Genomic DNA, 24,965 nt, shown 5'->3' with positions numbered 1-24,965 from the left:
TGTTGATAGAAAAATTGGTCAAAAATCAACAATAGGACCTGCTAACACACCACAAGCTCCAGGCTTCCATCGGAGCCGTCGTAATTCTCCATGACTGTGGCAGTGAAGCCGAGCTCTCGGATAAACTCTGCTATTCTCGGAGGATCAATGATTGAGGAGCTGTATCGAACCTCGGCTTTACTGGCCATCAGTGCAACCAAAACGGAGTGTACACCTGTGGAAGAAAGACAATGGCAAATTAATTACAACCGTACTTATATACGCCCTTGCATATCTAGCAATCTACCAATTGATTTGACATTTGCTCTTTTTATTTTGTAACCGAGATACTGATTCGGTTTGATACATTTTAGACACCATCACTGTGTGTAAATATAATCTAGCATTATTTTGATTTGGAAAAATCAGGGATTACCAAGCTCATTCTTGAGGTTCCTCTCAATGTTTGCCACGCAGGAGGCACAGGTCATTCCTCCAATCTGGATAAAACATTTGGAAATTTTGTTTGTTGAAGGCTCAGCATCACTCTCTGCTTCAATCTCTTTCACAGTTGACCAGACTGGAGATAAACTGCGGACAGACGGCGCCGGTGGCGATGGGCTTTTAACCATTGAAGGCACCAATGAGTTTGTCTCTGTAAAAATGGCAGGACAAAGTTAAAAGTGACCTGGTTTCAGTGGAAATGGCAATTTAGGACATGCATCTAGAACTACAAAATACCAATAGCTGAAAAGTAATCAGACAACCAATAGTTTAGTTGGTTATATAGATGCTGTGCGTGTGTGATATCGCCCTGCCTTCTTAAATGTAAAGAATTCCCTCAGTGATCATATACAGTTATGGCAAAGTCAAACTATACAGTGGGCAAAGTACAGTCAAATGCTAACAGAACAAGACAAACGTTTAAATATGGTTGTTGGGTGAATCAAAAAAAACCTGTCAAGAACATATGTGGCTTATATTTCATCCCCAAATCAAAAAAAGAAAAAAATATTTTTTCACCAAAAAGCCTATTAGAACTATTGTGGCATTCTTACCAAATTCTTATTATTGAAACGCTAATATATATATATATATATATATATATACAGTGCTGGTCAGAATTATTTGCCCCCTTGGAAAATATGATCAAAGATGGCTGTAAAAAATAAATCTGCATTGTTTATCCTTTTGATATTTTATTTAAAAAATTAGCAAAAATCTATTTTTTTTTATTAGGGGGGGGGGGGTGTGGGTCACATTATGGAATAAATGTTTTTCTCCAAAACACATTGGGAACAATTATTTTCCCCCTTTTATTAAATACTTTTTGCAACCTCCTTTTTCCAAGATAACAGTTTTGAGTCTTCTCCTATAATGCCTGATGAGTTTGGAGAACACCTGACAAGAGGACAGATGAAACAAACAAAAAAAGAGCTTTTTGGCAGCAAACACTTAAGATGGGTTTGGTGCACACAGGGATAAAAAAAAAGTACCCCATGTGTAAAATGAAATACTCTCCTGTATCTTTAATGCTCTGGGCCTAATGTTCTGCCAGAGGTCCTGGACATCTTGTTCAGATACACATACATCATGGAATTCGATCAAATACCAACAGATAAAAAATCAAAACCTGACAGCCTGTGCTAGAAACGGGCCATGTTTGAATCTTCCAACAGGACAGTGATCCAAAAACAAACATCAAAATCAAAACAAAAATGGGTCACTGAGCACAAAATGAAGCTTCTGCCATGGCCATCCCAGTCTCTGACCTGAACCCTATAGAAGATGAGTGGGCTGAACTGAAGAGAAGAAGCGCCAACATGGATCTGGGAATCTGAAGGATCTGGAGAGGTTCTGTATGGAGGAATAGTCTCTGATCTCTTCTCGGGTGTTCTTTAAACTCATCAGGCATTATAGGAGAAGACATTGGAAAAAAGGAGGTTTCAAAAAGTATTTAATAAAAGGGTGCAAATAATTGTTCCCAATGTGTTTTGGAGAAAAACATTTATTTCATAATGTGATTTTCCCCCCACTTTCAATTCTTTTACTTCAATAAAAGGTTAGATTTTTGCTTCCTTTTTCTTTAAAGAAAATATCGAAAGGATAAACAATGCAGATTTATTTTTACTGCATCTTTGATCATATTTACCAGGGGGGCAAATAATTCTGACCAGCACTGTATATATTAGCATATTTACACATTATGGTAGTATTTTCTGCACTGCCTTTAATTTATGCAGATGTGATTTTTTCATGATGACTTGCAGTTCTGTAAATTCTCCCTCAAACCCTCAAAACCCAAAAATAAAACATCCAGACGCATGACAGTATTGAGAAATGGGAAGGAAATGTGCTTCACTGTAATGACAATAGTCACAATGCCAGAAAACCTTAAAATCCCTAAATTAGACTTCACTGTCTTAATGCAAAGCATAATTTATTGCTTTTGTTCTGTGTGGTGAAATATGACCAGGACATGAAATTCACCAGATGTTCTGCACCTTTTTATTATTTTTTTGAGGGGGCACCAGTGGCAGTCATGGCTCAAATATGGTATCAAATATGGTAAACATGTTGTGTACTTGCTTGACACAAAAAAACAAACCTCATTGGTTCTCACGCACTGAGCAAGCATGTTTGAGCTTCAGTGTTTCCCATATTTGATTGTTTTATGTACAGTATGTGTGTTGATCAATGTGTATATGTGAATATATAATCCTAAATTTCTTTATGATGTCCTTACCTTGAAGCATCAATGTTTTAGTGGAATACATTTCAAAGGAGGGAAAGAAATCTGACGGATTACATTAAAAATATCTTTGTTTGTGTTTCAATGATGAAAAATCATAAGGGTTTGACAGAATTGACATTTTTGGGTGAACTAACCCTTTTTTTTTACCTACAATATTCATTCTACTTAATTACCAGACAGACACTTATTTGGAAGTTGCATTTAAAATCCACCTGGTTCAAAACCAACTGGGTTTGATGCCTCAGATTCACCAAGTTATTCTCCAATGGTTTGTTATTTGAAGTGCTGCATCAGGTATTGAAGACAAAAAAAGCACCATAAATGGGAAAATGTAAAACTGTTAACCAGCATATAAATGTCAGTAGTGAAGGCATATAGAAAGGAAGATATGACCCAAAGGAATAGAAAAAATATTTACCAGGCAGAAAAGCATCAAAGCCCATGTCCTCTATGGAGACCCTCAGCTCTTCAGGGGAAGTCACTAAAGGGTCATACTCAAAAGTTCCCTGATGATTGGCTAGTGACACTTGGGCTGATCTCACTCCTTTCTTCTGGGAGATCATGCCCTCGATGGACTGAACACAGGAGCCGCAGGTCATGCCCTCAATGTGGATCTCCGCTACTGATACCAGAGGCTGGAGGAAGCTTGGCTCTGGGGAAGTTGGGATAATAGCTTTAAAATTCCCTGGAGGAAGGGCCTCAATGGCTTTCTGTAGCTCCAATGCTGAAACTTGTTTTGGGTTGTGCTGAATTGAAGCTTGTCTGTTCTCCAAGGACACAACAACGGAACTCACTCCAGGCAGCTTGGATATATTGTCCTGAATATTTACCACACAAGACTTGCAGTGCATTCCTGTAACCTGAATCAGAGTAGTGATCGTGGAGTCCGTGGACGGTTCAGAAACCTTCTCCTCAGGAGAGGAGGCAGTCTGTTTGGGAGAGCTGAGCAAACGCTCTACTTCACTAGCTGAAAGTTTTAACTGACGAGGTTTGGCCTTAACAATGGCTTTGAAACCAGCCACCTCGATCTGTTTCACAATCTCATCCACCGTGGTGACATAAGGCAGGTAAAGTACAGTGGCTTCCTGGGAATCTAGAGAGACTGAAAAAAGCATGGACAAAACCAAAATCAATACTCAGGAAATATGTTAATAATAAGAATATGTTTACACTCATCTTAAAGGTGCAATAAGCAATTTCTGAAATACACTGTTGAAAGTGGATCGGACTGAGCACCACACCAAACATGGCTACAATCAACACAGCAGTAGGGGGCGTATACACATGATGGGGAGGAGAGAGAGTGAGCAAGAGGGAGATTTGAAGAAAGACTGTAGAAAGAGAGATGGCTGAGAGACATTACAAAAGAGGAACCCTCAGAGGAATATCACTGGAAAAAGAAGGGATCAGGCAAGAGCTTTAGGATCCACGTTAATATTAGAAAAGATTTCCAGAGCTGGAGAGACAAAGCAGGAAGGCCTGAAAACAGACACAGAGGTTGCTTTGTTTCTGCTCCATACGTGAGTAGCATGGTTTTGAGTGTGTGCTGCTGGCGACTAACAACAAACTCTTGCTTGGATACTTGTGTACTGTATGTAAATTTGTTGATCTTCCTTGTCGTTCATTTGTCATCTTCTCTTTATTTTTTGCTAAGCTTTAATTTGCTATGCTTCAGCTACGATAAAAGGACATCCACTCTTGCATTGCGTGTTAGTGTATTTTGAGGGAGGAGCAATGAAGAGAGGGGTGTGTTTGTTTGGGTTGATTTCAAATATCAACAGTGTTCAGCAATGATTCTCAGAAATCGCTTACTGTGCCTTTAAATAATTTTTGTTTATGTATTGCTGACTGACACAACAATGGTCTTTATACTGACACCTGAATTTATACTGACACCTATTGGTGTGGAATGGATACAACATAGGGCTGATAAAAACAGGTTTTCCTAAACTTATTGACTCTGAATATTCTGACTCTGAGTATACACCAACATCAGCTGCACCTTCTTTCTCTCTCCGACAGCAAGTTGAAACACAATGCTGTGTGTTTTAGTTAAACAAGTTTATAGTCTGTTATATTTGTTTATAGTCTGCGTGTTTCAGAGTGAAGCGAAGCACAGTGAACACGAGCAGCTCATCATGATCCGGTGTTTTCCGTGTCTTAGAGCATCTCAGTTCACAGTGAATGGTGCAATCTCCATCTCTGCATGTGTTGTGATTTTCACATTTGCAAAATTTCCCCCCAAAAAATTGTGGACAGATGATTACAGCATTTCACTAGATTTGTAGTAAGAAACATTTGTAAACTCACAAAAACTTACAGGTCTTCCTGCATTTTTACGCCAAAATAAAAGTTTGAGGGTTTAACTCTTTCAAGTGAAATTAACTATTGTATTATCAAGTATTGTAAATAATAACTATGAAATATTATTTTATTGTTTTACAGTGCATGCCTTAGAAATAATAATAGTAATATTTTATTATTATTGTTATATAATACCACTTAAGAGCTGTCGGGCATGAGGAATCTCAAACTGCAGAGTGTAAGTTAATAATAATACTTTGTCTATGGTCAAAAATAAATTGGTCAAAAAGGTGTGCCCTTAATGTTGTGGCAATTTTTCCCTGTGGTATCAAAAAAGCATTTGAATATCGATATTTTCAAGGTATTATCAAAGTTAGAAATTCCAGTATCATGACAACATTAATGTAGCATGACAAAGTGACTTTTCGGTTACTGGTGAGTCGTGACATAAAAAAATGTGACATCATACTTGTCACTTATGGCATATTTATTTTGAAATTGTCTGATAGTAGAGTTAAAGGATTATAAATCAAGTTCTACTCAGCTGGTCACGTGATCTCAACATGGCAGACCCACCATAAATTGGAGAACGTAACAATGTAAAGCAATAAAAAAGGGGGCGATCCACCTTATGTAGTATAATCTTCTAGAGCACTGTACACTGTCACTGTGTAGCATAATTTAAACATTTGTCCAAAGTACTATCATTTATGTAGGGACTAGGGATACAATATTTTCAGTGGGAAAAAAACTTGTGCATCTTTAAGCAAGATATGAAGAAAGAAAGCAAGAAAGTGGAGATTATCTTCATTATGTTAACCTAAATATAGATTGCGTAAGATCTAATTTCTTATCTACAGTTACTGACAGCACAAGGTCAATGAGTTTAAACTTCATTTTACCATGTAAACTTAATGCATGACACGATTCACCAGTAAATGTTAAAGTTCAATGGAGATTGTTTAACTCAAGCAAAGGTAAATGTCAAAGGTACCTTTAATCTTCTCAACCCCTTTTAACTTCCCAATCTTGCCTTCGATGGTTGTGGTGCAGGACAGACAAACCATTCCTTCAATGCGCATTTTCACCGCCTCTACCCCGCTGGAGCCGCGAGAAGTCGGCCCTTCCTGTGGACTGAGCGCTGGGCCGCAAGCAGCATCAGGAGCCAGGAAGCGCATCACTTCCTCGAGCTGCTCCACGCTGACCAGAAACGGGACAAACGTGACAGCCAGGCTTTGGTTATCAGCACTCTCTTGTGTCTCAAGCACCCCTTTCGTCTGGGCCAGTGCGCTCCGTGCCTGTTGGACAGAGTCTGTGCTACAGCCTGCTTTGCTGAATACTTTGGTTTCAGTTTGAACTGGTGTTGACGTAGCGTTTGCCAGCCTGGACTCAAAGCCCATATCTTCAATGGCCTCTGCTAAGGATTCTGGACTATGGCGAGTGTGGTCATATGTCACAGTTGCGTTGCTCAGCTCCAGAGATACCTGTGGTACAAAAAAAGGTCATAATGTGCTAATCTGTCCTCTATTAAAGTACACTTAGTCAAATTGCCCAATAAAAGCCATACAGTTACTCGTAGAACAGCATAGTTCCAGTAACTATAAATGGCATACGTGCCTTTGGTTGCACAACACTTCATTTTCCAGCAGATAGTTGCAGTCCTGGATGCTGATTGTTCAGATAGCTACTATGTGAATCACTCAACAGCACCCATAGAGGCCGACAAGTAATATAAATAACGTTCTTGAGAACCTTGCCAGCAAGCTAGGAAGCTGAAATTTGGATATGTTTAATGTAGAGCAGTCTTCCCCTACACCTCACTGGCCTCTAGTATAATAGCTATGAAACTTCATCATGTTCATGTCAGAGCAGCCCTCTGACACTCCAGACTTTCATTAGGTTATGCATTTTCATTAGGCTATAAATTTAGACCATAATTTGGAGCAGTTTATCTATGATATACTAAATTGACTCTCCGTTTGTGTGAATTACATTAAAATTGTTGACAGCTAAAACTTGCTGTTGTTTGAAAAGAGATCTCAGTGTTTCCATTGTTTTAGGGGGGAGGGGGGCCGCCCAGTAAAAAATGACTGTTTAACTGATCAAATAAATGAAGCCTGGGTGAACATAAGAGACTTCTTTCAAAAACAATAAAAAAAAAAATTGTATGGAACGCCAGTTAATGTTTCTAACAAACTTGTTATGATACATTTCTGAGTATGAGCTTCTGTTATATGTAGTCTTAACCCATTTTTAGTGAAAAATAGGTATTGTTTAATTGCTTTAAGCATGTGCTTTGCTGAAGTGGCTCGATCATCGCATGACGATGAAGCCAATGTGATTCCTCAGGCAGCTCACTCAGTCACATGACCCTTAAACCCTGAAATCCTCATGAAGAGACAACAGGAAGTTTGTTTCGCATAATAAGCACAAATCTAGACGAGTTGCTTTTTTTTGTGCTCAGTATATTGACCGCTTGCTTAGACAGAGCCATATTGTTTGCTTCTGTGTGTAACAAAGACATTTATAGTATTTGGCATTTGACAGTATACTGGTCAATACTAATACCACCAGTTTGCTTTTCAAAGGTTAAAATGGCATCTTAGACACACAAATGATTAGATTATCTGCTTGTTTGACCCATGTCTGCAGGGTAACTGTGTTTTAAGGGAAAGGGCAGGACGAATTACAACAATTAGGCTGTGTCTCTAAGTTCAACATACGAGTGGCTTTCTTCAATTACGTGACAGTTGCTGGAGGGAAGGCTCTGGTAAATATTATTACCACCATATATTGCGGTCAGATTGCTCTGTCAGCCACCCAGAGAGGCACTCTCATACAATGATTCATGGAAAAAAGACGCCTGGAAATTTAATCAGTGGCTTAGCTAGGTTTACATGTGTTTGTTTAGGGATAAAGAATGACATTTACATTGATTATCATTATCAAAAGCCCATAAGCTGGAAAGGTACGTATAAAATGTGTTAATAATAATCATCATCGAACTGACTTGTAATGAGCTCAGAGATATATATACAATCAATGAAGTGGGTGTGATAATAGTGATCTATAAAAATTGTGGTGGTTGACAACCATTTTATTGATATAAGACAAAACAGAGTAAAGCATTATAACAAATTACTACACATTTTCATTTGAATATATTATAAAATGTAATTTTGCTGTGATCAAAGCTGTATTTTTAGCATCATTACTCCAGTCTTCAGTGTCACATGATCCTTCAGAAATAATTATAATATGCTGATTTGATACGCAAAAAAAACATTTCTTATTATTATAAATGTTGAAAACATTTAGGCCTAATATTTTTTTGTAAACAGTCATTTTAAATTATAAAAATATAATGTATTAATATTTCACAATATTGTCATTTTTACTGTATTTTTGATCAAACACACACACACACACACACACACACAAATAATACAATTTGACATTACAACACATATTTTACATAATGTTAATTCACTAGACTGTTGATATATTTTGAAACTCACACAAGGAAGAGTTAACTCTTTTGTTAATCGACCAAGCAAATTTGCAACAATTAATAATTCTTTGAAAAATGTATATATCAGATAAAGATAATAGCCTAACAGAGGTAATCACATTTACATTCACTTCATTATTGTGTTTATTTGACATGGTGGCATTAAAGTCACTCTCACCTGAATATGAATGACGCCTGGCAGACCCCCAATCCGGCCCTCGATGGACTTAACACAGGAGCCGCAGGTCATACCCTCGACCCCCAGAGTCACACGACACAGTTTAGTGCTCAGCGCCATTCCTCCTCTGGAACATAAGAGAAAACAGGGTATGTACAAATGTGTAGGCATTAGGCAAAAATAACATGCAAGTGTCAATCACTGGACAGTGGACACACAAGCAGCTTTCTGACCCACAAGAGCAAACATCAGTCATTCCCATGCTTGCAAACACTTTAGACAGGGATTCTGGACAGTTTTGCTGGATGTTTGAAATGCAAAAGCAAACTATGAAAAACAATTACATGAATATTAGGGCTGTCAAATTGATTAATCACGCATCTAACATAATCTAACATAAAAGTTTGTGTTTATATTATATATATATATATATATATATATATATATATGTATGTGTGTGTGCATGTCTGTGTGTGTATACAGTATGTATACACACACACAAACTTTTATGTTAGATGCGATTAATCGATTTGACAGCCCTAATGAAAATATAAAGCAAGATATGTTCAAGGTACCATGGTGTTACCAAGATGCATGACCAAAAGATGCTACTTTTACGTACGTTTTGCTAGTCTGAAACATAACAACACATTAACAAGACTTTAATAACAGTCTCATAAAACAGACTTGGCTTTCTTAATAAACAACCATTAAATCAATAAACACCCTCTAAATGTTACTGACACCCATTTAAATTAAATTTGAGTTAAAGCCTCACTTCCAGAAGACATAATGTGTGAACGTGACTAAGGCAACGTACAACAGAATAAATCAATATTACACTATTCTTATTTCACAAGCATGAGTTTCTATATTTTAAAACAAGACTTCTAAATCATAAACAAAACTCCAAATAAACTCAAAGTGGATATTTGATCTCACTTGATGACATTGGATGATCTAGGAAACATAAGAATTAGCCTATCATTTACCGAAACACAATAAGGTTTAAATAAGGTTTCATTTGTTTAACCTTAGTTAACTACATTACTCAACAAGAACTATCAATACAAGCATTCATTTACAAAAGCATTATTAAACTTCAAGCGACATTTTGAACATTGAAGCGGATTAATTATCGATAATCAACACTTGACCATATACAAAAGTGATACAAGTTAACTTACATGTGAAATACTGCGAGTAGTCTTGACGCGTCATCAAATGTTATTTACAAACATTCAGAAATATTTTCATTAGTAAGTAAATTAAGTAAAAGATCTGTTTCAGGCAAAGATTTAGGGAGAAGATGTGTTACTCGTTTGAGCTCTCTGTCCCGAAGCTAACAAACAAACAGCAGACGTGAAGAGCACAAAACAGCTTGATTTCTTTACCGTTCATGCGAAGTGATGATCCAGAGTCACTGGAACAGCAGGTTTAATCCTCATAGGACGTTGCACTCACTTGATAGGGAAGTTTTACTATCACTTTCACACTGACAGCAGTTGAGTTAGCTGGCTAACATATACTTTCCCTAATTTCTAGCAGCCTTTAGCACCTCACGTCCTCAGAACCTGCCCACATCGAACAAAACACAAACCAAACATGTGTGATGAGTGACTAAACACAGCAGGAGAGTGTGTCCAGCAGGAGATTCTTAAATCCATGAGGAATATTGGGCTATCATCACCCGGGAGCGCGGACCACAACGCAAATCTTCCCCAGTGTGTTCGAGAACATCAACAGCCGCTGCAAACTGCGCATACGTTAGTGACGTCGTGGCAGATTCAAGGGCTTCAGTAATGCGTAGTCTTGGAGCTACAGCACGCATGAGAAGTTTGTAGTGAACTAGTGTTAGATTCGCGTCCACGTTAAGGCAAGCTCACACTTTCGGCTGGATTTTGGTGTCCCAGACAGCTTTGTATGTGAAAAAACCTAGTGATGTTACGTTTGACACTGAACTGAAGCTTCGAGCCGAGGCACGCAACACAATCTCCACTCTCCAGTGAATCCCCGCGGTTGCGTGTATTGGGTTCTGCCCAGTCACGTGAGCAATTCGCTTTGCGTGTTGGAATGTTAGGACACCAGGGGCCAGTTGCATAAACTATGTTATGACTGTGTATTAAGAACTAGTTCTACCAACTAGCTGCTGTTAGTTAAGAAGTAAAGTCTTACTTTTCCCATTCAAATTAGACCAATCTACCTTTTGCAACTTACCGGTAAGCTACTTTAAAGAGTTAGGACCATTAGGTCTTGAAGAGAAAAAAAACCCTAATGTCTAGTCTGCAGTTTATGCAACCGGCCCCTATCTTACTTCACGAGTCATACAAGTAATATGAAGAATACAAATATTTCAAGCAAAATACTTGCCATATGCAACTCTGTTAGTCATTTATGTGTTCACTGTTCTTCTATTACATCATATTAAATTTCAGACTGACATTTATTGCCAGCCTTCAATGGGTACATTTTATTTATCAGAGGGAGAAATTTATCCAATACACACACATTGCACAATTTCTCGTGTGAATTTATGTGAGAAAAACTTCTTTTTTTTTCGCTGTTGGCCAGGACTGCCTCTTGACCAAATGTGTGCTATGACAAGACGACAACAGATGACAATGAAACCTTGTTGTGAAGTGTGAGCAGCACATCAATTCTGGTAGTAGTCTTACAGTCCTGTCTTGTGAGCTTGACCTTTGTCGAGTCAGAGTCTAGAGTCCAACTAAACTGAAACACACTACTGTATGGCTGCATTCGAAATCGCATAGTAGGCGAAATACAGTAGGCCTATGTGACAAAAGAAGTATGTCTGAATTCACAGTACTCATAAAAGTGTAGGCAAAAAGTATCTGGATGACCTACTTTTTCCGGCAAGTGTGCATAAGATGGACACTTTATCCCATGATGCCACGGGAGAGGATTTGTGAATGGAAGTGAAGCAACGCAACTGATGCTGGGTCACACGATAATGACAACATGGTAAATAGCCTACTTCCGGATTATATTCATACACACACTCATATAGAACATACCTTTCAGCATTTACAAAGTACTTATTCTTAACCTCTTCATATGCACTGGTCAAATGTTTTACCTGGTTTGGTTTTAGGGGGACCGACTGTATACTTTAGTTTAGAACTGGGGCGTTGACCCCATGAAGCTGGAAGTAGGGGGCGCTCTAGATCGCAACCAACATTTTATTTTTTACAACAATAGACTCACCTACACATTTTACAGTAAACATGTGACATTCAACAAACACCCGAGATTAATGTGGTGTTTCAGACATGTAACTGGTCACCAGTCACCTTTAATTATATTGCTTTACAGATTGTTTCAAAGCTGCTTTAAAAGCAATGTCAATTTAATTCTACTACCTAATCTAATCTGATATAGTCTTTATGTAGAGACTAGAGAGACACCTTGTACAGTTACATGGATTAAAACGAGACTGTGAGCAATGACATGCACTGTAAAGGTCCTATATAACTTTCAAAAGTGGGTTATGTAGTTTTTGTCTACTGGAAGTTTTTTGGAAATAAGGTTGTTGGGTTTTTTTTTCAACTGAACAATGAATTGAATACACTGTACTTGTATCCCTATACATCCCCGTTTTTATTCCGGTAAATATGTCAGCATTTTTAATGCATTTATGGGTAACAAATAACATCATTGGCTGTTTATGTTTTCAAATGGATTAATATTTTGTCAGGGCTCTGCAATGTCTTGCACACCCTGCATTTGCCCATATTTTCACATTCACCATTAGTAAATAATATACATTATTATTTATATTAATAATAATAATTTTGAGTAGGAGGAATGTGCCTCAGATTCACTGTTTAGTTCAATTTCATAATGACAGGCTACAATTCTTTTCTGTGAAGACACAAGTGATTTTTAATGCCACATATGCTTGCATGTGTTTAACATCTTTAATCTTTGTGCATATTGTGTATACAGTCACAATGCTTTAGTACATGCAGTGTGTTTTTGTAGGTTTGTGGGTTGTTTTTGTATTGAAAATGATGGCTATTGGCAGGATATCAACTGTATGTACCATACAGTAAGAAACCTTGAACCCTGAATCAATAAGGGTTGCTTGTCCTCTGTTTCTGTGATGTTTCTGTTCAATAACCTCATACAACAATACAAAATTCTACCATGAAGTTGCAAAGTGTCTTTCACGTATAAAAAGTTACTTTAAAGGAATAGTTCACCCAAAAATGAAAATTCTGCCATCATTTACTCACCCTCATGTTGTTTTGGATGGGAGGAAAAAATATTTTTCGAAATACACAGAGAACTCAAATGATTTAAAAACTATTTTTTTCTCCTATCCCATGTCCCATAGGGGCTCCGTAAGTTACAGCTTTAAAAAAAATAATTAAATAAATCCTATATTTCCCGTGTGGTCTCAGACTTTTCAACGTTGTATATCCTACACTGTGTCTTGAATATACCGTTCAAAAAGTTGGAAAGCATTATTCCAGTATTTAGCAGTTGGAGGACAGCACTGAGAATGTGTTAGAATTAGTTCCTTATGTTGAAGAGTTTGACTTCTTGTTATTTATTGCATGCTGTATGAACATCATTGCACTAAATGTCCAAATGCTTTTTGGGGCCACTGTAGTTTTGTCTCTGAAATCTGAATTCTGGGATTTTTCCACTAAACTGGATGAAAAGGGGGAAAATCTGAGTGTCAGAGCTTCACCCCCTCAAAGGGCAGACACAAGAGACACAGTAGTGTCACGCCAGTGTACGTCCAAACAGGGTCTTCCACCTCACAGCAGAAACCCACTGAAGAAATGTGAGGTCCACATGGTCTTCACATGCACATATTCCACTATCTGTCACTGGTGGACCGGGCTTTTCGCCAGTGGAACGACATCTTTCACATCCCAGATCTTTGGAGGAGATTTGAATTTGAGCCGAACCAGCCAGATCCGTCTCACCTGAGGTCCACGCACCTCTCGTCCAGCAGATCATCAAAAGACATGCTCAGCACCTGCAGTATGCGAGCTTCAAGGTCAGTTTTTAGAAAGGGTGATACTGTCACATTGTTCATGGAAAATAAATTATCTACATACTGTAGTACACTAGAGATCAAAAGTTTTGGGTCGTAAGATTTCTTTGTTTTTGAAAGAAGTCTCTCATGTTCACCAAGGCTGCGTTTATTTGATCATAAATACAGTAAAAACAGTATTATTGTGAAATATTATTATAATTTTAAATAACTGTTTTCTCTTTTAATATATTTTAAAATGTCATTTATTCCTGTGATGCAAAGCTGAATTTTCAGCATCATTACTCAGTCTTCAGTCACATGATCCTTCAGAAATCATTCTATTATGCTCTATTTGATGCTCAAGACACATTTCTGATTATTATCAATGTTGAAAACAGCTGCTCAATTTTTTTGTGGAAACTGTAATAAATTGTTTGTTGATAAATAGAATATTCACACTACCACTGTCACTTTGATCTGTTTAATGTGTTCATCTTGGTGAATAAAAGTATTAATTTCTTTTAAAAAAAATGTACTGACCCCAAACATTTGAATGGTAATGTACTTACATGTGATCACATAATATTAGTTTGCATGATCAATGCTCAAGACTGTTTTAAAACCTCAATGTATAATGTGTTCGTGTAATGCAGTACAGTGTTGAAAGGTAAATTATTGTAAAGATCCATCTGATCTTGATGTTTAAAAAACAAAACAAAATGTTATGCATGTGCAGTATGTAGTTGTTTTAAAATTGTCATTTAAAAATATAAAAGATATGTTTCGAGGTTGACAGCTGCACAGAGTCTGCAGAAATAGCCTGCATTCTCTCACAGCTGGTGAACTGCACTGGTAATACACTGGGTCTGATTTCCACAGCATGACCAAACTTGTTCACCCTTTCCGTACGACATCTACCAGCTGAATGTGACATCAAACATTTGTTTTAAAACTTGTCGCTTGTTCAAAACTACTAGAATGTCTCAGCTGTCAAACTTCTGTACCATGTCATTTCACCCTCCACAAAATCCTGACAGTTTGAAACACTGCTGTATAACTAGTATTGAAAGTGACAAGTTGAAGCTCGACGTTGTGGCTTGCTTAGTCACAAAAGATTTAAAAACAAAGAAAGCTGTGCTTCTTTATTTAACTCAGTACTCAAAAGGTACCAACTTGATGGAGGAGATTCACAGGACTAATCAGATCCGTGTGATGGCTTCCAGATGGCTCTGTTGTTTGTGTCCTTATGTCTGTGTACTGTCGTCATACTATACAACATCCAGAAAGATCTGGATGAGTCAGTGCCCTCACCTGGATGCTGAATTATCCTTCAAGCGTCATTTCACTCCGTGTTCTCTGTTGAGGTCAGGGCCATTTTCTCAATGGAGGCCAGGGGTGAGGTGCTTCTCAAAACATTCTGATGAGGAAATAATCTATACAAAAACAGATGTGAGCTCTGAGGTTGTAAATCAATGTTATATGCTTCTGTTAAAGCCATCTGTTTGCATTTTTTCAACTTATTTTTTAAATAGTTGTTTAACATCTGAATTTGTGGTGAGATAACTACATTACCCATGATGCTGTACAGAACACTCCACCAATCAGATCTAAAGGAAGCGCTCAGTTTATGAAGCACTGCAAAATGATTTATTCAAGTTGTTGAGTCTCGCTTTTTGCTTTCAAAATGCTTAAATATTTGTGTTTTTGTGTATGACATACACTCACCTAAAGGATTATTAGGAACACCATACTGTGTTTGACCCCCTTTCGCCTTCAGAACTGCCTTAATTCTACGTGGCATTGATTCAACAAGGTGCTGAAAGCATTCTTTAGAAATGTTGGCCCATATTGATAGGATAGCATCTTGCAGTTGATGGAGATTTGTGGGATGCACATCCAGGGCACGAAGCTCCCGTTCCACCACATCCCAAAGATGCTCTATTGGGTTGAGATCTGGTGACTGTAGGGGCCATTTTAGTACAGTGAACTCATTGTCATGTTCAAGAAACCAATTTGAAATGATTCGAGCTTTGTGACATGGTGCATTATCCTGCTGGAAGTAGCCATCAGAGGATGGGTGGCCATAAAGGGATGGACATGGTCAGAAACAATGCTCAGGTAGACCGTGGCATTTAAACGATGCCTAAAGTGTGCCAAGAAAACATCCCCCACACCATTACACCACCACCACCAGCCTGCACAGTGGTAACAAGGCATGATGGATCCATGTTCTCATTCTGTTTACGCCAAATTCTGACTCTACCATCTGAATGTCTCAACAGAAATCGAGACTCATCAGACCAGGCAACATTTTTCCAGTCTTCAACTGTCCAATTTTGGTGAGCTCTTGCAAATTGTAGCCTCTTTTTCCTATTTGTAGTGGAGATGAGTGGTACCTGGTGGGGTCTTCTGCTGTTGTAGCCCATCCGCCTCAAGGTTGTTTGTGTTGTGGCTTCACAAATGCTTTGCTGCATACCTCGGTTGTAACAAGTGGTTATTTCATTCAAAGTTGCTCTTCTATCAGCTTGAATCAGTCGGCCCATTCTCCTCTGACCTCTAGCGTCAACAAGGCATTTTCGCCCACAGGACTGCCGCATACTGGATGTTTTTCCCTTTTCACACCATTCTTTGTAAACCCTAGAAATGGTTGTGCGTAAAAATCCCAGGCAGTAACTGAGCAGATTGTGAAATACTCAGACCGGCCCTTCTGGCACCAACAACCATGCCACGCTCAAAATTGCTTAAATCAGCTTTCTTTCTCATTCTGACATTCAGTTTGGAGTTCAGGGGCCGGTTGCACCAGCTGTGCGTAAGTTACAACTTAGCCTAGTTTTGACGTAAATGGGCACTAAGTTACAACTTACGCACTACTAAATATTTTTCCGTTGCACCATTAAACTTAGTTTAAACGTAACTCTACGTTCCAACTAAATATTTACGGCAGCTCCGATCAGGAGTAACGGTTGGAATAAAATATCAGACAGATTGAACTGCATCAATAAGCTCTTCTTTTACCTGACAGACTTCAATTCTTTAGACATATATGATAATGCTGACATTTACACTCGCTTACATTTTAAGAGAGAGAACATTGTGTGAAAAGATTACTTTGTTAGCAGCTCTTTAACACGAACCCGTCCTAAACATAGACTGTAAAAAATAGGTCCTAAACAGCGCCGCTGTGTGCATCGGTCCATGTTGTGCATGTCAAATATCAGTCATAATTAATAAACGTAATTTCTTGTTTTTTGTATGAATATTTATTTATTGATCCTTAATTTCATTTCAAATACAGTTTCTGAATGTTATTTATATATAAAAACACTTATGTTATTCATGATCAAGTATCGTATTAATAACGTGAGGCAAAAGAAGTTAGAATGAAGGATAAACTGAAATTCACGGCATTTCAACACAACTTCTGCTCACGTATTTGAAGGCTGCTATTGGTTCTTCGAGGTTAATCGTCATATTATGCGACTACACATTACTTTACGGAGAGTTTACGACCTACTGGCTAAGTTCTACCTCACGAACAAATGGTGCAACGGAATAAAGTACAGAGTTAGTTACAAACTAGCTAGTAGTTACTAAGCCTCTAGTGTGGACTTTACGTTACAATTTAAGAAAGAAGTTACGAACGGCTGGTGCAACCCTACCCAGGAGATTGTCTTGACCAGGACCACACCCCTAAATGCATTGAAGCAACTGCCATGTGATTGGTTGATCAGATAATTGCATTAATGAGAAATTGAACAGGTGTTCCTAATCTTTAGGTGAGTGTATATATATAAATGCAAATTTTGCAATACACTTTATATATATATTGTTTCTATAGAAAAATAATCAACAACTTCAAATTAATCGTTTTATATTTATTCATCATTTTAAATTTTTATAGATTGTCATTCGCAATGCTTCATGGGATTGTAGTTCTTTCCCTCACTAAAGCCGTTCACAGTCTTCTGCCTTTTTTGTCTGAATTTCAAATATTTTTGCTTCAAAACAAATTTTGTAATGTTGTGAATCACCTCGTAAGCTGGCTGAATTGGTTCATGGCTTAACTTCTTAACCCGCATCGGCCCGCGAGCGGGCCGTCGAGGGCGTGGCTATACTTTTATTACCTTTTTTAAGCTTTGTTTTATAACAAATATTCATCTGACTATCATAAACTATGCATCATTTGAAAGCTAAAACACCCAAGAACCATGTTCTAGACTTGTTTTTGCAATCAATACACCAGAGAGGAAAGGGTTAAATAAAATGCAAAAGGACTGCTCATTTGAAAATGAGCAAAATGAACCGCTATACTCATCTTTCATCTCGTATGGTTCAGATCAGTTCGGAAGAATCCAAGAAACAACAGCATACATTTCAATGTAAGGGTCCACTCTTCAAAATGCATCCCACTTTTTAATCCAAAACAACGAAAAATAGGGGAAAAAAATGAAATATCCTCCTTTGTTTTCATGAGCGTTTTCGAGATAGAGTTCGCATCATGTTCATTTTCAAAGAAATATCGATTCTAATCCATATTCCAACACTCAAAAGCCATCTCACCCCCGCAGTTTAGACTCTTCCGGATCGAATGATACATCCTACTTCTCTCTCGTTCAATCACAGGCTCTGTTACAGACCAAAACAGTAAGAGAGTCCCTGACAGGCTGAGCGCGCTGTCCATCGCGCAGCTGGGCTTTCGACTGGATAAAAGCCTGGATAATGCTATCCAATGTCCTTTGAGCTACGTTTTGATTGATGGGAGTATTAGCCAACTAAAATCGATTGCAGTGATAGACAGTTCATGCAAGCACATTCGTCAAATTCAACTGCGCAAAGTTTTCATTCACATGTGCGCTTTCGCCACGCGCGCAGCACGCACACACAGAATGTAAACAGACACATAAACGCGATGTTTTGACACATGGAGCTTGCATAAATGCACGGATTTACTCTAAAGCTTATATCTGAGCATCTGTATCATGGATCGTCGACTACAGAAGAGATTTGAAGGTTTTTTTGCAGAAAATGACGAAGAGCAACAGGAAGTAATAGGATATTCATTATAAGTATCAGTTTATTGCAATTTATTTGGGTAAAAACCACGTTTGTAATTACAAATGTTCTAAAACATTTATGTTTTTCTTTTTATATATTTTATACATTAGTTGGAAAATGAACACTTCTGCAATGTCTATACATGTAGTGAGAAATCACTGTTTTTGCTATTAGAATTGTTCAAAATAAAGATAATTTTGGTAAAATGTTCAAATGTTGTGCTGAAATCGTTTTTTTCTTGTGTGGTTTGAAGGGCATAACAGTTCTGAATTGTTGTTGCAGACCTATAGTGTTTACTCCCTATGTAAAGTGTTTGGGTGCCAGGTGTCCATTTGGAGTCTCCAAATTGCATTTTGGAAAGGACGCCTATACTTTTCTTGAATAAAAGCTTACAGTAACTACATTTTTGGGAGTATCATCCTCAAATTTGAATCTAAACATGGTCAGACATTCAATTTTATCTTTATGGTGTTTTCAGGCCCTTAACATAAAAGTCTGATCATTTTTTCCCTAAGTGAAGTTAATTAAAAGAAATCGTGAGTCACATTCATGTAAATTTTACCTTGTTTTACTCTGTTCCTATGCTACTTTGAGTAATAATGACTCTTGGGTAACAAAGTTTCAAGTGTCTAGTTTAAAAAAAGATCAGAGTTATGAATGTGGACCATAGGGTTTAAGAGCTACAGACATTTGTATTTGGGTATGTCATTTTCAGAAAATTCTCAAAAAATGGGGCGCTGGTTAAGAGGTTAAACACTTTTAAACACTTTTTTTAACCAGTGGATAAAATTCCAGAAAGAGGCAACATCTATTGGCCTAATTGAGTCAAACTGGTGGAAAAGGATGAACTTATTAGTTAATTACCACTTCAACTAACCAAAATTAGCTTGAAATATCTTTAAACACAAAATGATGTTTGAGCAAGGCTGTTTTAGTGACCACTTAGCTCAAGTTAAATTAAATGTATAAATTATGGGATAGGTCTATGAGGTGCCACGTAGGATTTAAATCAAACTTCGCTTATCAATACATACATAACACACGTGCATATACACCTATACATTACTCGCATATACATACATACTATTGGATGTTCAAAATACATATATGAAATACACGTGCACACTAATATGAAATCCATACCAATACATATTAAGTTACACACACACTTACGCACTCACACACACTTACGCACTCGCACTTACACACTCAATCACACACACACTTACGCACTCACAATAATGAACGCATATACACTTGTGAATAACTTGCATATACATATAAACTTGACGCACGCATACACCTATAAATACTCGCATATACATATAAACTTCCATGCATATACACAAACACTCGCACATACATATACACACCTATAAACACTCGCATATACATATACACTTCCATGCATATCCTACGTGGCGCCTCATATGACAGAGTTCTTTATTAAACTGTTCTTTAACTATTCATCCACAGAGTTCCTCTGTGAAATCACCCAGAAACACCTCATACGTGGCCGCTCAAGTGTAGAGGCTTTCCTTTGAATGAATGCTTGGATAACAGGCCTACGTCTCCTTTGATTAGAAATAATGGTTAGTGCGGTGGCTGGTATGGATTTCATATTAGTGTGCACGTGTATTTCATATATGTATTTTGAACATCCAATAGTATGTATGTATATGCGAGTAATGTATAGGTGTATATGCACGTGTGTTATGTATGTAATTGATAAGCGAAGTTTGATTTAAATCCTACGTGGCGCCTCATATAGGTCACCCAAAAATGAATATTCTGACATAATTTACTCCCCCTCAAGTTGTTTTAAACCTGCATGGGATTCTTTCTTCTGTTGAACACAAAAGAAGATATTTTGAGGATATGGGTAACCAAACAGTTGTTGGACCCCATGGACTAGAAACTGTTTGGTTACCAACATTCTTCAAAATGTCTTCTTTTGAGTTCAACAGAAGAAAGAAACTCATACAGGTTTGTAACAACATGAGGGTGAGTAAATGATGTCAGAATATTCATTTTTTGGGTGAACTATCCCTTTAAAAGCTCTAACCTTACTGAGGATTTGATGATAGATAACTAGAAAAATAACACAATCAACAATACATGAAACATGATTTTCACTGTACTGTATTGTTGTAGTTATTATTTTTAAAGCAATGTAAAAATGCTTTAAAAACTTGGTTAATTTGTTTTAATAAACATCATCTTTATGTATTAAATTTAAAGAATATAAGTTTGCATTTTAATGTTTATAGTTCTTGACATGTTGTAAAATGAACCAGCATGCCTACAAAACAAATAGCACCATAGCGGCTTAGCGGGGTGACCTCATGAAATAATGAAATAATGCTTCATGTAAAGGGTAGGAGAAGCCAGCGGCACTGACTTTGCCTGTCTTGTCTGGTCTGTTCTCAGTCACACTTTGTCTCAGCCCTGACGGTGGGGTTTTTGAATTCCAAGTCTCTATCCTCTATAAAAATGGATGACACACCGGTTGATGACCCTTCCCTGAAGGTACTGGTCGCCAACAACAGTGACACGCTCAAGCTGCTGAAGATGAGTAGCTGTCCTCATGTATCTCCTGCAGGTCAGTGCGTCACCGTCTGAGTCATGGCAAAACTAATAGGTTAGGATTTAGACTGAATATGAACTTGGTTTCAAGTCCACAAGAAATCGAAATGGACAAGGTTTCTTTTTTAATACCCATTGCTGGTCTTATTAATCTAATTCACTTACAGTACATTAAAGCTAAGCTAAAATCATGTCATTGACAAGGCACACACTTTATACTCACACTTGAATATCTGTTTTTTTTATTATATTATTATCATCCAAATTATTCTAAGAGAGCAATCGCACCAGGGTTCGTTTTAATCGAACCAAAATGCCAAGTGAGAGAACACACCCTAACTGTATACCTGCGCATCGACGTGGAGAACGAGAACCCAGGCCAAAGCCAGTCCCACACCATCAAGAAGAGCAGCTGGGAAGCACTCATCCGCCCCAGGTCAAGATGGTCATATACTTCTTCCTGGACGAGGAGGAGTTTGAGCCCTTCTTTCGTGAGGACACGCCCGTCACGCATCTGTACTTCGGTCGAGTGGTCAGTAAAGACATGCTGGCCCGCATCGGGCTGAACTACCCGTGGTCCCTGCCAGGTCACCGTGACTTTGCAAAGTAAGACATGGTCCTGGATCAACCTATTTTGTTGATCCTGGATCAAAATTCCGGTCCCAAAGTGTAGTCCTTACCCAATCCCTACCCCTACCCATAACTTTTCCCTAAAATCAGAGGGTAATGAAAGGTGAATAGCACTGATGTTTAAGTACTTCACCCTGGTTCTAAGCCTTAACTTGACATAAACTGTAAACTTGTCCCTCAAATCTGATTGGTTGATTGGAAAGTTGATCCAGGATCAACAAAGATGTTGATCCAGGAACATGTGGTACTTGGTGAAATCACGTTCTCCGTGTGGGTCAATGGGCTTGAGCCAGCTGTCCATCAAAGAGGAGGTACTCATTGCTGACAACACGTATACGTTCAACATCGAGCGAGGTCTCCTAACATTTTTGGTTTCCTGATATGATGCCCACATGTTAGATGCATTAAAGCATTTAGATATCCACTCGTGTCTACCTATGTGAACAAGCAGTCTGCATTTGGCAGCCATTAGACAGAACTGGGTAATTAAAATTTAGCATGGGAAACAGAACATCTGACTACACATCTGGATCATTAGTGTGGAAGTGCTGCTGTAGTAAAAACATGATTTGTGGTTGGAGCTCAGAGATGGGATTTGAATACAAAGTGTTTACAGTTCCACACAAGTGCACACACACATGAAACCAGTTCTTTTTGTAAAATTCATTGGCCCTCTGGGACTTGTTAAATAGCTTGTGTTTTATGGCCTAACCTTTCTTATATTGCCTGACCAGAATACTTTAAGCTAGTTGTAGGGGGAAAAAGGAAGAGTTTTCTTTATAGTTTATAAAAATGACAAATTCCTAACAAGTAATTTGGTAACACTATACTTACTTTAAGGTTTCATTTGTTAACATTAGTTCACTACAATGAACAATAAGCAATATTTCTACTGCATTTACTAATCTTAGTTATCAATCTTTGTTAATCTCAAAATGTATACATTTTCATGGTCAAAGTTCTATTAACATGAATGTCAATGCATTATGAGCTAACAATGAGAAATATGTTTTACAGCATTCATTAACCTTTGTTAATATTAGTTAATGAAAATCATTAACTAATATTAACAAAAGGTTAATGAATGCTGTAAAAACATATTTCTCATTGTTAGCTCATGTAATGCATTAACTAATGTTAACAAATGTGACCTTATTGCAAAGTGACTTTTACAGAATAAACGGGTAAATGTATTTATTATATTTCACTAAATTAAAAACAATCTTTCTCTGGCAATAAATAACTTTACACATAACTTATTTTATTTGTACACTATATATATAATAAATTCATTTTATACTTGTCAATGCAAATCTTTCAATGACAATTGAGTACAGAACATTCTGGCGCCTATAAAACACTGCTGTTGTTTATTTTTTAGATTTATAAACTTTCAAAGTAAAATATGCATTTACACTGTCCTCGTGTGTTACTCTGATCATCGAAATGATACTGTACAAAGTATCTCTTCTCATGGGACTTTGCATATAGGATTTGGTGTGGACTCTGATATGAGACAACTGATATGTAATTTACTGTAGGCTAATTCACAAAACAAGCTTTAGTGTTACTGCCTTTTTTAAAACATATTTTTGATAGTATGTAGAATACTCAATACTAATGTACATTTCAAAGGAAGGTCAAGATTACAAACTGTGTCAGTTGTTGCTGTTTTGTTTGTATTTCTTTTGAATTTATTTCTGGTCTCTTTGTTTAAAGGGGAGGTCAGATAGGGTTGATTGTTAACAATTTTGACTTTCCACAATAGATCAAACTATTAAAAAACATCCACTATTGAAATTAATAAAACATTTCATTTTTATATAGTCTTATATTCCATTCACCTAATCAAATAGCATCATTTAAAGGTAATTTTCCTATTTTGTTCATATTACAAACATGAATCATAATGTAATTCTCATAACAGATATAGAAACCCATACTTCTAAACATTGCTTCTTGAATTATATTAAACTGTTTACATACATAATATTTAATTACAAACGGCATCATACAATGCCATTACAAACGTACGTTTACATATTACATACAGGTTTTTTTATCAAATAATATTTTAAATGACCCCTTTCACACACACAAAAAGTATATTAAAAGTTTAAAAATCATATAAAAAATATTTTATTAAATATTTAGAAGTTCAATTTCAATTAAAGCACCCGTAGTTCCTGCTTTTAAAGAAATCCTTCAGTAAGTGACCTGAAACACTGTCACGTGGCTTTAATAAATGGATGATAGTATTTGCAGTTCTTCAAACTGCCACCAGAGGGCAGAAGCGGCCCGTCAGAAACATGTCTGTCATCATTACATAAAACCGCCCTGGGTTCTGCAAATAGAAGCAGCGATGGACTCTTTTTTCCCCTGACTGTGGTGTATGTTACACACATGCTGGAAGGATGGGGAAAAGAGACACGCTCGCTCGGCTATGATCTGTCTGAGCGTGAGGTCATCACTAACCCCGTCATGAGTGAAGAACGTCAGCCAGACGTCAGCAGTGCAATTAAATATTCAAATGTCGGCGAAGGACTGTTTGATCTGCCTTAGTGTATTACACGCATACGCGCACAGGCATCATCAACAAGCCTTATGTGACAATCAAGTTATTAGGAATAAAGAAGAAGAAGAAGAAGAAGATCCAGCCTCCTTAATCTCACTGGTGCTTGTATTTCTGTCAGCATGCACAACAAGCTCTGATGAACCAAGATATTATGTAACATCTGCAAACCTCAATTATTACATGAGCAGCTCAAAGCGCAAATGCATACAAATGTGGTCCTCATGACAACAGGAAGTTGGTTTCGCAGAAGGGAAAAGGCTCAGCTGCATCCAACGAACAGATTACTTTCACGCCGTTGAGAAATGATATGCATGTATTGATCTTGTGTGGACTGAGCCGCCCAGAACCAAGTGAAGATCATGCAAATGGTTTGTGAGAGCA

The 24,965-nt window shown here is 37.5% G+C and overlaps 2 protein-coding genes across 2 annotated transcripts in view; one reads left to right on the top strand and one right to left on the bottom strand.

Annotated features, from left to right (window-relative positions):
- atp7a (ATPase copper transporting alpha) overlaps positions 1-10,444 on the bottom strand; it is a 30,923-nt gene extending 20,479 nt beyond the window's left edge. Inside the window, exons 1-6 of the mRNA XM_056250282.1 lie at positions 10,122-10,444; positions 8,728-8,854; positions 6,033-6,522; positions 3,153-3,836; positions 416-634; positions 51-214 (exon numbers count right to left, since the gene is read on the bottom strand). Of these exons, the coding sequence (XP_056106257.1) occupies positions 51-214; positions 416-634; positions 3,153-3,836; positions 6,033-6,522; positions 8,728-8,847 (1,677 nt within the window). The 5' untranslated portion in view covers positions 8,848-8,854; positions 10,122-10,444. The remainder of the gene's footprint in view (positions 1-50; positions 215-415; positions 635-3,152; positions 3,837-6,032; positions 6,523-8,727; positions 8,855-10,121) is intronic.
- Positions 10,445-13,562: 3,118 nt separating this feature from the next.
- fbxl3l (F-box and leucine-rich repeat protein 3, like) lies at positions 13,563-24,675 on the top strand. Its single transcript, XM_056250415.1, is given in 8 exon segments — positions 13,563-13,698; positions 13,701-13,759; positions 14,527-14,643; positions 21,224-21,409; positions 21,655-21,799; positions 21,802-21,985; positions 24,364-24,503; positions 24,596-24,675. Coding segments are annotated over 8 exon segments (1,047 nt in total).
- The last annotated feature ends 290 nt before the right edge of the window (positions 24,676-24,965 follow it).

Source organism: Rhinichthys klamathensis, unplaced genomic scaffold (genome assembly GCF_029890125.1).
Source record: "Rhinichthys klamathensis goyatoka isolate OS25496 unplaced genomic scaffold, OSU_Roscu_1.1 h1tg000068l_1, whole genome shotgun sequence".
NCBI lineage: Eukaryota > Metazoa > Chordata > Actinopteri > Cypriniformes > Leuciscidae > Rhinichthys > Rhinichthys klamathensis.
Note: the sequence above shows the minus strand (reverse complement) of the source record. Positions and strands in the feature narration are given on the sequence as shown.